Source organism: Myotis daubentonii, chromosome 15 (genome assembly GCF_963259705.1).
Source record: "Myotis daubentonii chromosome 15, mMyoDau2.1, whole genome shotgun sequence".
In the NCBI taxonomy this organism is placed as follows: Eukaryota; Metazoa; Chordata; class Mammalia; order Chiroptera; family Vespertilionidae; genus Myotis; species Myotis daubentonii.
This window is the reverse complement of record NC_081854.1, coordinates 33,026,899-33,044,773: the sequence shown is the minus strand read 5'-3', so window position 1 is coordinate 33,044,773 and position 17,875 is coordinate 33,026,899. Positions and strand designations below refer to the sequence as shown.

General features: G+C 49.6%; 1 protein-coding gene across 1 annotated transcript in view; it reads right to left on the bottom strand.

Moving 5' to 3' along the window:
- COTL1 (coactosin like F-actin binding protein 1) overlaps window positions 1–17,259 on the bottom strand; it is a 42,167-nt gene extending 24,908 nt beyond the window's left edge. Inside the window, exons 1-2 of the mRNA XM_059667183.1 lie at window positions 16,993–17,259; window positions 16,655–16,737 (exon numbers count right to left, since the gene is read on the bottom strand). Coding sequence (XP_059523166.1) covers window positions 16,655–16,737; window positions 16,993–17,069 — 160 coding nt within the window. The 5' untranslated portion in view covers window positions 17,070–17,259. The remainder of the gene's footprint in view (window positions 1–16,654; window positions 16,738–16,992) is intronic.
- Window positions 17,260–17,875: the final 616 nt, after the last annotated feature.

The following is a 17,875-nucleotide window of genomic DNA, read 5'->3' as shown; positions in this document are numbered from 1 at the left end:
CCAGAGACTTTGCTGAAAAAGACACAATCCCTACGCTCAAAGAATATACAATCTAGCCTGGGAGGGGGTGGGGAGGAGTATGTGAACACAATGTAGTTAGAGCCGTAGCAATGAGAGTTATCACACGGTGAATAAGAACATAAAGAAAGAAGGAAATGAACTCTGCCTTGGTGATCAAGGCAGGCTTCACAGAGGAGGTGATGTTTGATATGGGATTTGAAGGATGACTTGGAGTTCACCCAGCTACCAGCAGGGTAAGGACAAAGGGGATTCATGTTAACAACTTAGCGAGACTCTGACAGACAAAAGCAACAGCTTCTGCGGGCAAGTTCAAAATGCCTGCTTCCACCAGCCCTTCTATTTTTGACTTACCACAGGCTAAAGGGCCATATAATCAGCTTATCATTACAGTGTTTAAAATAAGAGATTAAAGGCTCCTGCAGCTTGCTCACACCTACTTCAGGAGGCCAGGAATCTTCCCAGCTATCTCAAGTGCCCACAATGGCCCTGACACACTGGTCATGCTCAATAGTATTTCTTGAGTAAATCAAGAGCCTCTGGCCCATCTCCTGTAGCCACGTCGCAGTCCCTCCGTTCAGTGGGAAATGCCATTTTATAAGAATAAAACCAATCTCCTTCCTGGATTTTCAAGGTGTGGCTTCCACCTGCAGAGAACAGGAAGGAATAGACCCGCGGAATGAGCAGATATGGGCAGGTAACAAGTAACTGGTCTGGACCAATCTGCCCATTAAAAAGGCATACGGGAAGGGGAGACCAACAACAGGCTGTTCCTAGAGTTAGCGATGCCTGCATAATGTGCGGGGTTCTTCTTTACCTTTCAGGCTCTCAAGGCCAAGTACAATACCCAGAAGAGCAAAGCCAACTCTAAGCTCAGCAGCCTGAGGGAACCAAGAGACCGTCCGGTTCCTAGCCACCCCTTCCCTCTCTGGTCTCCAGTTCCCTGGGCTGGAAGATGGCTTCTCCGTCCCGGACTCAGAGCTCCGGAGTGGTGAGGACGGAGGCACAGACAGCTTCCCCTCCCCCTGGCTGTTAGCGACATTCCCAGCCCTTGAGTTTGTCCGCACATTTACGGCTGACTCATTTAACTCTATTGATTAACTTACTATGAGCCCACACGAATATCCAAGACAGAACCTCCGCTTTTCTTTAAGTCCTCATTTCGGACGCTGGGGATTGAGGCAATAAGAGCTATTTCAGCACCAGCTCTGTGCAGGGCTGGATCGGAGGATGAAAACACAGCCAAGGGCACGGCGCTGTGTCTGGGCGGAGGTCCCCATCAGAACTAGTAGATGGGGTAGAGCCTTCAGAACTAGGCAAGTGGTAAAAAACGCTAGCTAGCCCAGCCGGCGGGGCTCAGTGGTTGAGCATCCACCTGTGAACCAAGAGGTCACGGTTCGCCAGGGTGCAGACTCAAACCCCAGTGTGGGGCGTGCCGGAGGCAGCCGATCAATGATTCTTTCTCATCATTGATGTTTCTATCTCTCTCTCCCTTCCTCTCTAAAATCAATAAAAATATATTAAAAAACAAAAACAAAAAAAGCTAGACAGTGATGATGACGAAAGCGATGGTAACCGTTATGGAACAAAATGGAGGCAGCCATACTCAAGGGGCCAAAGAGCCTCATGTGGCTCTCGAGTCGCAGTTTGCCGACCACTGCCCTAGCTTGTTTGGCTCAGTGGATAGAGTGCCAGCCTGCGGACCAAAGGGTCCCAGGTTCGATTCCGGGCAAGGGCACGTACCTGGGTTGCAGGCTCCTCCCCACCCCGGACCCTGGGCTCCTGCAGGAGGCAACCAATTGATTGATGTGTTGCTCTCACATCAATGTTTCTCTCTGTCTTTCCCTCTCTCTTCCAGTCTCCCTAAATATCAATGGAAAAAAGATATCCTCAGGTGAGAATTAACCAGAGAGAGAGAGAGGTAGAGAGAGAAAGAGAGATTATTTACAGACCATAAAAGTCACCCCTTTTGTGAACTGTACCCTTTAAGTGTACAATTCATTCATTTGCAGTATATTCATAATGTTGTGCAATCATCACCACTGCCTAGCTCCAGGACACTTCATTACCCCAAAAGGAGACCTTGTACCCATTCGCTGTCACTCCTCATCCCGTCTCCACCCCTGGCAACCATTAATCTGCCTTTCATCTCCATGAATTTGCTTGTTCTGAAAACTTCAAGTAAACGGAATCATACAATGTGTGACCTTTCACGTCTGGCTTCTTTCACTCAGTGCAGTGGTTCTGAGGCTCATCCAGGCTACAGGTGAACCAGTGTCTCATGCCTGTTTATGACTGAATAACAGTCCGGTGTGTGGACAGGCCACAGTTTGTCTATCCATTCATCAGGTGACAGACATCTGGGTGCTTTCCAGTTTGGGGCTATTGTGAATAATGCTACTGTGAGCATTCATGTACAAGTTTTTATGTGGGCACGTGTTTTCATTCCTCTTGGGTGTATACTAAGGAGTGGGATTGTTAGTCTTAACCTTTTCAGACTGACCTGCCACATCAGCTGTACCATTTCCATCCCCACCAGAGGGTTCCGACTCTCGACATCCTCACCTACACCTGTATTACAGCCTCCTAGTAGGTGGGACATGATATCTCATTGGGGATTGATTGGCATCTCCCTATTACTCATGATAGCGAGCATCTTTTCATGTGTTTATTGGCCATTTGTAGATCTTCTTTGGAGAAATGTCCATTCAAATCCCTTGCTCATATTTTAATTGGGTTGTTGTCTTGTTATTGTTGAGTTGTAAGAACTCTTTATATATTCTGGACACCAGAGCATTATCATATATACTAGAGGCCCAGTGCACGGATTCATGCAACGGTGGGGTCCCTTGGCATGGCCTGCGGGGATTGGGCCAAAACCAACAGTTCAACGCCGACTGCGGCTCCTGCCTACTGCTCCTGCTCATCCCGGGCCCCGCCGCGCCTACTGCAGGCTCTCGCCCAGTCAGTCCCGATCAAGAGAGGCTCGCGTGGCAGCGGTGCTCGCCAGCCGCGAGCCCGGCCACCTGGTGCCTGTCGATCAGCCGAGCAGTGCTCCCACTGCGGGAGTGCACTGACCACCAGAGGGCAGCTCCTGTATTGAGCGTCTGACTCCTGGTGGTCAGTGTGAGTCATAGCAACAGGTCAACCTGTCTTTCGGTCGACTGGTCACTTAGACTTTTAAATATATAGATGGGCCCTGGCTGGTTTGGCTCTGTGGATACAGCTTCGGCCTGTGGACTGAAGGGTCCCAGGTTCGATTCCGGTCAAGGGCACATGCCTGGGTTGTGAGCTCGATCCCCAGTAGGTGATGTGCAGGAAGCAGCCGATCAATGATTCTCTTTCATCATTGATGTTTCTATCTCTCTCTCCCTCTCCCTTCCTCTCTGAAATCAATAAAAATAAAATAATAAATATATAGATGGTTTGAGGGCCTTCCCTTTTGCTGGGCCCACTCCTCACCCAGATACCTGCATGTCTGGTTCCTTCTCATTCAGATCTCTCCCTGGTGTCACCTCCTTTCTCACCAGACCAGCCTTGCTAACGGTGGCTTCCCTGTAGTCCATCTGTCGCCCATTTTATTTTTTTTATGGTGCTCATCTCCTGAGAGAGTACTTGCTATCTTGTCTATTATCTGTCCCTGTACTTCCATCAGAATGCAAACTCTGTGACTTAAATCACTCAACTTCCCCAGGACCCAGAGTTCCTGGCACATAATAGTCCTCGGTTTAAACGTGTTGGATGAATGAGTAATTACAAATCGCCAAGGAAGAGAGGAAGGTACTTTTCTGGAATCAGGTGCAGTCAGCTTTGCCAAATCAGGAACAGAGCAAGCGGCACAGTTTGGGGCTGCGAGAGCTCGTAGAGTGAACACAGGCCCTCCTCTGTGGGCAGGGCCAGAGGGGCTGCGACCGACTGCCTGGGCTCACACAGGGGCTGCAACAAGCCTGGCTCCTCTCACTCCTCCCCAGAAGCCCCTGCGTGACCCACAGGGCCCCTGGCCTGCCTGCGGCAGCAGCTTCCTTCATTTGCAAACCACGAACAATATGCTCCATTCTATAGTCATTATAGCAAAAAAAGGGAAGAAAACTACTTCTAGGTCATATCAGATGACCTCCAAGGGCCACCCTTTCAGACAAAAGTAGTGAAGTCAGAATTTCACGCTGGGAAGGATAAAGGCGTTTGAATTACAGCCTTACTCCCCAGAGACCAACACAGACTTCCCACCTCAACAAAGGCAGAGAAACTGCCTCTGAGCTGCGCGTTCCTACAAACATGACACCAGCCCGGCCCTGGCCTGAGGGCTGTCCCTGACGGGTCAAGAAAAGAGCTTGTGGAAAGTTGTTAGGCAAGGAGACCCTAACAGTTCTCATCACAAGGAAAAGTATTTTTTCCTTTCCTTGTTATCATGTCTATATCAAACAATGAATGTTAACGGCATTTCACAACACAGGAGAGGGCAAAATTAGATTTACAATTATGAGTACGCCAAACACAGTTTATTCTTGTATTATTAAAATCATAACCTGTATGCAAACCTACCTTTGCCCACCCCTGAATGTGAAAATTAAACCATCATGCTGTACACCTTAGAGTTATGCAATGATGTATGTCAATTGTGTCTCAATAAAACTGAAAACAGAGGAAAAAGGAGCTTGACTATGGTCTTCTTTCCTTGTTTCAAAAGAATTCCAGCTGCAAGTGTCAGAAAGTAGCAGGATGTCAGGAACGCAGGCACTGGACACAACTCAGCCCCTGTGCAGCCCTGGGCCAGTGCTTTCACGGCTCTGAGCCTCAATTTTCCCATCAATGAATTGGGAATAACAACAGGGTCTACCCCACTAGGTCAGGGTGTAGATGAAATGAAATCATGATTAGATGACCGTGGCTGGCAAAACAGTGGCCCCAGAGCTGTCTGCATCCTCCAGAGCCTGTAACTATGTGAGCTGGCAATGCAAGAGGGACTTTGCAAATGTAACTAACTAAGGTAAGAACCTCAACATGCAGAGATGATGCTGGATGATCTAGGCCAGTGGTTCTCAACCTTCCTAATGCCGCGACCCTTTCATACAGTTCCTTATGCAGTGGTGACCCCCAACCATAAAATTATTTTCGTTGTTACTTCATAACTGTAATTTTGCTACTGTTATGAATCGTAATGTAAATATCTGATATGCAGGATATATTTTCATTGTTACAAATTGAACATATTAAAGCATAGTGATTAGTCACAAAAACAATATGTAATTATATATGTGTTTTCCGATGGTCTTAGGCGACCCCTGTGAAAGGGTTGTTCAACCCCCAAAGGGGTTGCGACCCACAGGTTGAGAACCGCTGATCTAGGCAGACCCACAAGCATCCTCAAAGGGAGAAGAGGGAGGTAGGAGAATCAGAACCAGAGAGAAGGCATTGTGAGAACTCAACCTGCCATTGCACGAGGAAGGAGCCATGAGCCAAGGGATGTGGGTGTCTCTAGAAGCTGAAAAAGGCAAGGAAGTGGATTTTCTCCTCAAAACCAGCCCTGCTGGCACCTTGATTTTATCCCAGTGAGACCGATTTGGGGCTTCTGACCTCCCGAACTGTAAGATGATAAAATTATGTTGTTTTAAGTTGGTGAACATTTGTTACAGCAGCCATAGGAAACTCACACAATGCCTGGCACAATAAAGGTGCAGTGCTCACCATTATTTTTTAAAGTATTATTATTACCGATTATTGGCAAAGAAACTTACACAAATGCATAGACAATAAAATAAGAATACGTGCACAAGAAAAAAATGAGATAGATGACCATAAACTAAGTCCAGAACTGAAACAGGATCTAAAGCAGGTTAATTTGAAAATGCACTGATGAAATAAAATACAAAATGCTGAAGTACCTGCCCTGCCTTCAGACACAGGCCTCTGGGGACTTGTCCCTGCTGTGCCCACTGAACTGAAGCTGAAAAGCCAAAACACATAAAATTAAATCGGTGAGGAATGTAGCCATGCAGTGGCTCTGGGCAGGAGACCTGGGCCAGAGGCCAGTGAGGGCAGGGCACCAGCCAGGGAGCCTCCTGCCTGCATCAGGGGACTGGCATTCATGCATCTATGTTCATTTATCTATGGTCATTGATAGGCTCCATAACATCTGGGGAGAATGCCAGGTGCTGTTCTAGGTGCTGACAGCACAGCAAAAAAACAGAGACCAGGATTCGGCCCCTACCCTAGGAGCTGACTCTAGCAGGAAGACAGGTGACAGGTACAGGAATGCTCGTGTGCATATAACTTGGGGAATTGTAAGTGTTGCAGCCCATGACGTGGGCCCTACACAAGGGAGCAACATACGCACTGAGAAAAAAGAGATTGGGACTGGCTAACCCTGAGGAGTGGGGATTCCCCACTGAGGACGCTGCCACCAGAGTGACAAAATCCCTCTTTCCGGGACCTCACCATGGCATTAAAGAAACAGATAAGCCCTGGCCAGTTTGGCTCAGTGGATAGAGTGTCAACCTGGGGACTGCAGGGTCCAGGGTTCGATTCTGGTCAAGGGCACATGCCCGGGGTTGTGGGCTCAATCCCCAGTGGGGGGGGGGGGGGCATGCAGGAGGTAGCCAACCAATGATTCTCCCTCATCATTGATGTTTCTATCTCTCTCTCCCTCTCCCTTCCTCTCTGAAATCAATAAAAATACATTGAAAAAAAAAGAAAGAAACAGACAGGCCCACAACCACTGCGTGCACAATGAGGTGACATCACAAAGGCAAGGAAGGTGTCTGAGCAGAGGGGTTATTTACGACGGGCCTTGATGGATATAGAGACGTCCTCCCGGAAGGCAAAATGGATGAGGACAGGGCAGGAACACTGTCCACAAGTCGTGAGAAAGGGGGAGGGGAGGGCAGCACAGTGCAGGGGGGAGCTGGGAACCTCAGACACAGATTTGGTTTCCAAGTCCAGCTTTTCCACCGACTGTGCCACCTCAAGCACGTGACTTTTGACTCCAGGGACACCATGATTCCTCATCAGTAAAACAGGGATAACTCCCACTTACGGGTGTCATGTCCTCTTCCATTACGTCCCCCATGGATGAGAAAAATTTTAGATGAGACAATACATGCAAAGCTCCATGCAGTGCCTGGCATTAGGACATCCATGAGGTCTGAATCCTTGTGTAGGGAACATGTCTTTTGGGAGGGACGTTAGCTGATGACCATCTGTCAGTAAAATCCCCCCAGGTGTACTGGAACTGGGCCTCAAAGGAGAACACGGCCAAGGGACCAAAGAAAGAGACTCCAGAATTCAACCAAAGAATTTATTAAAGGAACTTACGGACAACTTGGGCAAGTTGGTGGATGTCCGCACCCAAAAGGGAATGAGGGCTTGATATATATATATAGCCTCCAGGAACACAGACGGCTTGTAGCTAACAGGCACATGCTTGTTAAGAGCTGCATATTCCAAAGCCCACCTCTCCTGGGATGACCTGGAAGTCACATCAAGCACTAGAAACCATTTGCCTAATAGCATCCCACCGTAAGGACCATCCATGTTACCTCTAAGCATTTGGGTCTTATGGGCAAAAACTACAAAAGGTTCTTAAGGGGTGAGGAGCTGATGCAACCTGATGCATAGTTCAGAAAGCCACCTCTGCCTGGATTGCACATTCACTGGAGTCAGGGAAAGTGCCCAACTTAGTGCTCACACTAAGGGCTTGACACACAATAGACACTCAACAGCGCCCTAGAGAAGGGAACACCGTGAGCAAGGGTGGAGCCCCAGGAAACATCTACATTTACGGGGCAGCAGGGGAAAGGAGAACTGGCAGGAGGAAGTGAGAACAGAGATGAGAAACACAGAGGGTGCACGAAGGCAGCACTGCAGGGCAGAAACAAAGGGAAGGAAATTATATTTTCTATAACTAAAGGTCACTGACAAATGCTTGAGGAGGGTAAAGTGGAGTAAAGACAAAGAAATGGCCACTAAATTTGGCAACCAGAAGATAACCAAAGACCTATGCATGGGGTCTCATGCTCTGGGTGTCATGGTCCATTCTATATAATAAAGAGCTAATATGTAAATGGTCATCACACCCTCACGCCGTAAAGGCTCAAACACACAACACTGGGGAGAGAGGAATGGGGACCAGCCAGGCTGCAGCCCGGGAGCGATCAGGCTGGCAGAGGGAGGCAGTTGGGAGGCGATCGGGCCAGCGGGGGGAGGGGGGCAGTTGGGGGCAATCAGGCTGGCAGGGAGGGGCAGTTAGGGATGATCAGGCCAGCAGGCAGAGTGGTTAGGGGCAATCTGGCAGGTGAGCAGTTAGGAGCCAGCGGCCCCAGATTGCGAGAGGGATGTCCCAGATTGGAGAGGGTGCAGGTTGGGCTGAGGGACACCCGCCCCTCCGTGCACGAACTTCGTGCACCGGGCCTCTAGTCAAAATATAATGAGGTAAAGAAAGGAAAGGAGGTAAGTAGGTGAACATAATATCTGCACGACCCACAAGCAATACTTTCAAAAAGTTTGTTAACTCCTAAAGAGTTGCAAGGATCAAACACTCAATTCAATTCAATTAACTGAACACTTTTTCTGAACAAGAGACACCTACTGACCAGGAAGATAGACCTCTAGCAACCTTCCCCATGGAAGATGTGGCCACAAACTCAAAAGCAAGCACAAGTATCACCAAGAGGCGATCTAAAAGAGAGCTGCCATCGCCCATGCACTTAATGACACAAACCACACCGTGTGGCTCTGGACCTCCCAGGAACAGGTGTGGGGAGAGAAGGCAGCGGAGACTGAAGGTTGTGGAACACTATGAAGGCAATGGCTCCTAGCCCTCCAGAGTTCTACTGAGAAACCATAACCCAACGTTGTTTCTGGAACAAAGCCAGTGCTCCGTGAATGTTTGTTAAATGCATAACTGACAGGCTGTTTAGCACTTTACAATGTCCAAAGCACTGCCAGAGACTTAAAAGCTTCCTTTGCCCGCATATTCCCTTAGACTCACAAGACAATTTCTCCTTGTTGTATTCAGAGCTAAGCCCAATTTTTCTCCCCTACTGCAAAATCTCATTGCAGTGGCCCCCTACACCTATCACAACAGTTCCCCTAAATAAAGAATGCCTTCCCATTCTTTAACAAGTGCCAGAATGAATAATTTTTTCCTTTAACAGTAAACACATCCCCATTTTCCGTAGGAATCATCCCAAGGCCAATCTCAGTACCAGGAAAGGCTGACCCCCTGCTAGATGGAAATCATCGCCCAGGTCCACATTAATGCATTTTGTCACTCTTCCTGATGTAGAATCACCAGGGGAGGGGCTGTGAGAGAGAAGAATGTGCACAGTCAAGGAGGGCCTCTTTCAAGGCCTTCCTTTTTTTTTTTTTTCCTTAATCGTCACCGAGGGTGTTTTTTCATTGCTTTTAGATAGAGTGGAGAGGAGAGAGGGAGGGAGGGAAGGAGAGAGAGGAAGGGATATGAGTGAGAAAGAGAAAGGGGGAGGGAAGGAGGGAGGGAGAGAGAGAGAGAACCATCAATGTGAGAGAGACACATTAACTGGTTGCCTCATACACAAGCCCTGGTCAGGGCCAGGGATCAAACCTGCAAGCCAGGTACGTGCCCTTGACCAGAATCACACCTGTACCTCTTCAATAGGCAGGCCGGGGCTTTCAATGCCTTTCTTAAACATCTATGTCAAGTGGCCAAGTAACTTCTCCTGACATAACTTCCACAATGAGGGTCTCACTACCTCCAGTGACGGCCCATCCTAACTTGAGGACAGTTCTTCCTCACATGAACCCAAAATCTATCCCTGAAACTTCTACTGCTTGGTCCTCCTCTACCACATGGGGTTGAAGAAGTTCCTATCTTCCAAATGTCAGCTCTGCAAACATCTGAACACAACATTCATGTCCCTGAGGTGTCCCTCCTCCAGGCTGAATATGCCCAATCTCCTCAGTCAATTCTTCTTACACGAGAGGTTTTAAATTCCTTACCCAACCTGGATTCTCCTCTCTTGGCCTGTTACCACCTGCCTACCCTGGGGACTATGGCCAGGACTTTTTAGATGGAAATGATAAAGAACTCAGCCAAGGTGGCTTAAGGAAAAAATTCAATTGGCTCAAAACAATTCAAATGGCTGGATCCACGAGTTTAAGCCATGGCATGTGGTCTCCATTCCCTATCTTTGCCTCTGTTCCTGAGTTCTTAGACAGGGTTCTCTCTCCAAACAGTAGATGGGTCCTGCAAGTGCCAGGCTTTTATTATGCTTACATGCCTTAGCCCCAGAGAAAGACAAAGGGATTCTTTCCCAAAAACTCTATCCAAAGTCTCAGAGATGAATCTGATTGGCTTGACTTGAGTCACATGGGCCCAACCTGAACCAATTTGTTAACAGAGGGGATAGCTTACTCTGCTGTACCCTCCCAGTGGGGAGGGGCAGGGTCAGCCACACTGAAACTACATTGGCTAAGCAGGATTACTGTGAATAGGAAGGAGAAGTTCCGCCAAAGAATGGAAAGAGGAACACACAAAAACATAAAACCCCCACATCTCTCTCTGAGTGACATTTTAAGCTGAACACTGTAGGCTTACCAGAGCATCATGGGAATATCATCTATACCCAGAGCATCACCCCGCCAACATCACAGTGCATCTACCCCAAATCAGACTTCATGCTGGCGTTGCGCCCTACGAATGCACCTTTTCTGGTTGCCACCCCACACTTCAAGTTTATTTCAACTTGTTCACTGATGTACAACACCTTCTAAGAAGGTGCTATATTAGCCACATTTATTGAGCACTGATTCTATACCAGGCGTTGCCCTGCAAGTTTTATATGCATCATGTCGATTTATCCTTACAATATCCCCGGACATTATGTGCAATCATTATCCCTGTCTTACAGATGAGGAAACAGAGAATCTGGGAGATCTGCCTAAGGTCATGCAGCAAGGGTGCAAGTCAAGGCAAGACACCCTGGCTCCCCCGTTAATGCTTATAACCAATCGGCTCTGAAATTTGCACCAACAGAAAACTGGATTCATTCCCAGATGCCTGGATTCTTTCCAAAATAAAACTGCTTACAACTGAGTACTCCGAGGTCCATCCATAAAGAAATGATTAAACCAGGTTACATTTATAGGAGGGAACATCACGCAGCCACTTTAAAGGCAGGGCAATGGCAGGGCAATGCGCTTCACGAGGGCAGGGACCTTCATTGCCTCTATCTTTATTCTCGGCGCCTAAAATAGGACCCTACAGAGTAGCCAGTCATGTCCACTGGAGGGAGGGAGATAAGAAGGGAGGGGAGAGAAAGGAAGGAGAGAATGAAGGACTCAACAAATGAATGAACAAATTTCTGCATCGTAACTATAACTGATTTTTATTCTCTTCTTTTTTCTTAGTCATGGTTTCTGAATATTCTAGAAGAAACAGGTATTACAGCTCGGCCGGCGTGGCTCAGGGGTTGAGCCTCAACCTATGAACCAGGAGGTCACGGTTCAATTCCCGGTCAGGGCACATGCCCAGGTTGCAGGCTCAATCCCCAGTGTGAGGTGTGCAGGTATTACATGTAAGGTGGGAAAACAGAATGTGATTTCACAGAGAGCCCAAGCCACTGCCTCCTCACATGTAGATGATCCTTAAGCCCTTTCTGCTTCGACCAGAGAAGTCGTGTCCGGTCAGTATGAAAAATGGCTCCTTTCCTGTGACCTCTGTCAGCGGAGCCCCCGCTTCTGTCAGGGGAACCAGAGACCACCCAGCAGCTCAGACCTCCCACCTTTCTGGTGCTCAGACCAAGTACACTACTTCAACACTGATTAAATTCCACCAATAAGAGAACCACAGTCATTAGCATTTACGGAGCACTTACTATGTTCTAGGTACCACAGACTTGCTTCCTTACTCCTCCTAATGACCACATCATAGCAGAAGGATGACCAGGTGGCTAACTCACCTGCTCCAGGTCACATGACTGGCAAGTATGGGAACCCAGACCATCCAGTGCAGCCAAAACTTCTAATGACTGAGCTAACCACCTCTTACCACGCTGCACTTGGAAGTTGGGTCAAAGGTCTAATGTGTGCCCAGATGGAGCCTGATGCCTATTGCATGCCAGCCTAGGACTGACCACCTACTGTGAGCTAACCTGGGATTGTGGGCTTACTGTGTGCTGAGCTGGAGCATGCAGAACAGAAAGCACAATGTCATTGTAAGTGCTATAAAAGTAAAAACAATGATATAAAGTAACAGTAACGATAGCCAACGTGCATTGGGGGTCTGTGCTCTCATTTTAGATGTAATATATGGAGCCTTCCCAGTCACTCTCAGAAAGAGGGACTATCAGGATCCCCATTTTACAGACCAGAAAACTGAAGCACAGGGGAAGGGATGTCCTTGCTCAAGGACACACAGCAAGGGAGAGACAGAGTTGGAATGTGAATCTAGAGCGTTTCTGATTCCCAAGTGTCCTGGCTGTTGAAATAAAAAAAAAAAAAAAAAAAAAAAAGGGCTAGCACTAGGCTGGTGGGTGGCTGAATCCTAGATGGGCTGAGGAATAAAAGGGGAATTCCACCTGGAGGGAATCTCCAACATCGAAGTCCTGAAGGCTGGGAGTGTTAGTATCAGGCTGCAGGTGCACACGGAAGGGTGTGGGGAGCTACTGGACAGGAGATATGGGTGGAGACAAACTGATTGGAATGCCAATCAGACAACCTGTGCTTTAATCAATGGGCACAGGGGAGTCATAGAAGGTTAATGAGCAGAGGAGTGATATGTGCATTAGGAAGAGTTAATCTAGCAATTGGGGAGGGGGTGTAGAATGATTATAAGACAAGAAAGAACAAGTGCTAAGAGACTCTTACAACAAAAGGGGAGGGTAAGGGGCAAGGGACTTGTTTTTGGTTTGCCCTTCTTCTAGAATCAGTATGCATCCCCACCCCCACACTCTTCCCTTAGGAAGCCACCCTCTGCCTCCTGGTCTGGGTGTTTGGTGGGGCTACCCTCACCCACTCCGGGAGTGGGCACTGACCCAGGTGTAGGCAGCCAGTCCCAGGATTGGTTCAGGATGGTCACATGAACACAGCCAGGCTAATTAGAGTTTGGAGACTTCCGAAATCATTGGCAAAGGGGCTCTCTCTCCCCAGTGGGGTGGCTCTATCCATGGCCTGGAAGCTGGGGCAGCTGGAGGCCAGCTATCATCACTCAGGCGGAGCCTACTCTCTTGACCACAGGAAGGGTGATAAAGGAGGAAGGCAGAGCCAGGAGGAAAGGGGGCTTGAGTTTAGGTAGCCTAACCTGAAGTAGCACTTCCCTGGACTTGCTACGGACCAATCAATTTTTTTGCTTAAGCCAGTGGTTCTCAACCTTGGCTGCACATGAGAATCACCTGGGAATCTTTTTAAAATTCTGATTTCTGGGCCTCATCCTCCAGAAATTCTGTTTCTTTGTTATTAATGTTGTGGCACCACCCCATAACAAAGAAACAGAATTTCCGGAGGATGAGGCCCAGAAATCAGGATTTTAAAAAAGATTCCCAGGTGATTCTAATGTGCAGCCAAGGTTGAGAACCACTGGCTTAAGCCAATCTGCACAGGGCTTCTCTCATTGCACCTGAAAGACCTCTGGCCACATGCACAGACTGAAGCTTGGGGTGGAAGCAAGAGCAGAGATGGTGAACGGCTAGTGAAGGAGGAGGTGCCAGGTGTGTCCATGCGCCAGAAGAGCCAGTGCAGGGCCCCAGAGGGTCCATATCCTGCCAGCAGAAAGAAACAGGAGAGAAGGGCGCAGAACTTTCCAGAAAACAGCTGCAGTGGACAAGGAGGTCAGGTTTGGGGGCTGAGGAGAGATGAGAGCGGGAGGCTGGACAGGCAGATTCCATTCTGGAAAATGCTAGGGAAGGACAGGAGAAGGAAGACAGTAGCCAGAGAGGAGAGAGGAGAAGGAGGGTGTTTCAGAGAAATAATGACTCAGGAAGGACTGTCAGAGGAGAGCGCCCAGGAGGAAACCCACACTCCCATCCCTACAGCCCCAGAGTGACGAGGCAGAGACCAGCTGCGCTTTGCAGACTTCCAAGTCCTCTGTGCACCTTGTGAGATGTTTGGGGACAGGCAGCCCGTTCTAGAGGGACCCTCAGGCCTGTCAGGACACCTGGCTGGGAATTAGGGCCCCAAAGTGCCCTCCCTGCATCATGCAAACGGGCAAACATGTGTTTTGTAACTGCAAACAATCCCACAAGCTCCCATCAGAACCTGCTGGACCACTGAAGAAGCCTCAAGGCTTGGAGATGAGAATCTAAACCACTTCCTTAGAGTGAAGAGGCCAAGAGCATGGGCCTTGGAGCCAGTTTAGCTGTGTGACCTCAAGCGAGTCACTTAACCTCTCTGGGCTTTGGTTTACACATCTGTGGAAGGAGAACAATCTCAGTAACAAAGACAAGGCATGCCAAGTGCAGGGACTGACGGATAAAGTTATAGTTCGTGTTCCGACTCTTTTGACATTGGGTTAGGAGGACAGAGCAGTGGGAAGGAACAAGCTTTTCCGAGAGGAACCAGAGCAGACACAGCGCCCATAACTCGCCTTTACATTTGTCCAACAGATGGACAAGGAAGGAAGGCGGACTTCAGCCAAAGCGGACGGAGCTTTCGGATCCCATGGTCCATTCATAAGATCAACAAGCGGCAGGGAAGGCATTTTTAGTTCGGCCGCCAGACACTCCCCACTCCCATGCTGTGCTTGGGGGAAGGGTCAGCGTAGAAAACCCACAAAGCCCAAGGGAGGAAGGAAGTGTTCTCTGACCCAAGCAAGTCCTTCCAGCTCTGCAGGCCCAAGGGCCAGGAGCATGTGCTAGGAATCTATTGACCGGATGGCCTGTCTTCCCCAGGTCACCTTCTCCTACTTGGTGGAGAGAACAATAGCTTCAGAGGGGGAACCCGTCTGATGCGGGGGGAGGGGTCGTGATGGATGGCCAGTAGGAGGAAAGAAGCTGCTAATTTACTGTCCCCAAGTTCAGGACGGAGGGAAGCTGGCCTGTGAGACAAAGCTTCAGAGCCGGCAAGGCAAAAAAAAATACTGCTGAGTCTCCTAGTTGTGCACCCAATCGGGAGAAAGTCAAGAGTTTGCACTTATTCTACTTGCAAAAGCATTAGCCACTGTGGTGGAAGGATGGAAGTGGTGGAGACAGGGCTCCTGAGTCCAAATCCTGACCCCACCCACTCTCTGTAAGAGGCCCTGTGCGCCTTATGAAATCTGAATTGTTATAGCATTTTATGCACCCAGTATTTTAAACCAATCCTTTACAAAGGCAATGAGTGAATATCCAGAGGCAGCGCTCAGGGAGACATTTTAATTGGGAAAACATTAAAACACACACACACACCAAAAACCCTAGTACTACTCAGCCCATAACACACACTTCAAAAATATTATTTGAAATAGGCTAAGTATCATTTGATTAAGGAAGCAGTTAAGGGAAGGAGCAGTCCCGTGGTGCTTGGCACAATTTTGTACTTTTATTTATTTCAGAAATGACCGTGTAGTTTGTATGGGCGCGGTTCTGAGCACGTGGCGCCCATTGACTCACTCACACTCACAACAGCCCTCCAAGATTACAGGTGAGGAAACCAAGGCCCTGGGAGGTTAATTTGCCCCAAACCATGCAGCGAGGAAGTGGCCACTCGGGGATTCAAACCCACCCAGCCGGCTGACTCAGAGTCCCCGCCCTAACCTTCAGGCTGCACGCTCTTTGTCTGAATGTATCCGCTTCCAAGCTACAGACCAGAGGCCAGAAAGAGCCCACCCGCTCTCTAAACTCAGCTACAAAGGGTCCTATCACCAGTAATGCTGAGCCTTTGCCTCCATGGAGGGTTACGGTTCTACACTCAGGTGTTCCTTCCTTTTAATGATCTAACACGACGGGGAAGTGCACTGCGTTTAAAAATCGCATTTTGCTTAATGATTTCTTACATATGTGCACACACTGTAACCACCACCCCCCCAGACTGAAATACAGGGCCTTTCCACCCCCACCCCAGCCTTCCATGTGCCTCTCCCTGTCAGTGGCCATCTCAATCCGTCCCCAAATGTGACCACTAGTCTGACTTTTCACACCACAGGTTAGCATTGCCTTTTCTACAATTTCATGCAAATGGAATCATATGGGGCTTTATATCTGGCTCTATGTTCTTCAAAAAAAAAAAAAAACACACACACACACACATAAATAGCCCGCACACTGACAATGATTGTGGTTGAAAGGAGGGTGCAGTGAGAGTTTGTTTCTTGTTCGGTGAGCTCCAGGATTGTCTTTATTTTGGCTCACTGACCCATCGAAGGGGAAGATGAGAGGGCTCAACACTGGCATGTGGACCCTTGGGAGTTGCCTGTGGAAAACCAGTGATCCGCAGGGAGCAAAGGAGCTGTGCTGGCTGGAGAGGGTACTGCGGAGCCAGGAGGTCACCTCTGGTTGCTCTGAATGACCAGAGGGGAGAAGGCTCTCGTCTAGGAGGTTCTAAAACGCTCAAATCTGGTTCCTCCAGCGCCCGAGGCACCCGAGGTGGCCACAGGCTCCTCCTCCCAGTTTGGCCTCTGCCTCTCCTTCCCAGACAGGGATAAATTTCCCCAAAGATCAGTAATTCCCCCAAAAGGCGCGTCTCCTACCTGTGCACTGTTGGATGAAGTCCTGATATTCTGCTCCCTGCTCGCCGGGGACGATAGTGGAGCCGTCATATTTAAAAGTCACCCTTTGGATTGGGAGAAGAAAAAACACACACACGTCAGCGTTGGTAGCTGCATGGTGCCGAGCTTCCCGCAGGACAATCTAAAAGATGCTCTGGCTGGGGAGAAGCCAGCGCTGGCTTTCCACGCGTCCTGGGCTAAGGCTGCGGAAGACAGCACAGGATGACCCTTAATGCGTCCCATCTGGAAGACGGCTCCGTGCACCCGGCCCATCGCGAGCTCGGGGCGCGGGGCCTGCAGAGCTATGGAAAGTTCCTCACCAGATGACGGCCGAGCCGTCGTCGCGCACCAGGTTGTACGCCTCCCGGCAAGCCTCTTTGTCGATCTTGGTGGCCATCACTGCGGAGCCGCAGGGGGGACACTCTGCCCAGACAGACCGAGCGCGTCCCGGGCCGGCTGCAGAGATTGGAGCGACGCTGCGGCGCGCAGAAAGCTGGCGGGAGACGGCGGCGGCGGCGGCGATAGCAACGCGGAGTGGCGAGCTGCGAACTCCCGGCGCCGCGGCGGGTGCGAAAGTAACCGAGAGCGCGCCTGGACTCAGGCCGCGCCGCCCCGCCCCCCGGCCGTTCCGCCCAGGTCCCCTACGACCATTGGCGGCCCAGGCCGCGGACGCCACGCCCCCCATGTTCATTGGCCGTTGGGCGTCAGGGGCGGGGCATCTTTACTCATTGGCAGCCAATCTCAGCCCGGGCGGGTTGCGCAACTCCTCAGTGGGGGCTGAAGAAGGGGCTTTTTCCTCCTCCCTCTCCGTCCTCCTCCTTTTTCTCTCTCCCTCTCTTTCCTTCTTTCTAATTCCCTCTCCTCTTATTCCCTCCCCCTCCCCTCCTCTCCTCCTCTTCCCCCTACCTATTCCTTCCCTCTCCTCTTTACAACCTCCTCCTCTCCCCTCCTGTCCTCTCATTATCCCCACCCCAGCTCTTTCTTCCTCCTCCTCCTCTATTCCTCCTCCCCCCTTCCCTTCTGCTTCCCTCCCCCTTATCCCCCTTTTCCTTTTCCCTCCCCCTTTCCCCGCCCCCAGCTGCCGAGCTCCACAACTCCACAGGGGACCTCTTAGTGGGTGACTTAATGCATCAAACCAAAGGCGACAGCCCCACCCCCACCCCAGTGTGTGGCTTCGAGGTTTCTAGGTGGGGAGGAGTTGGA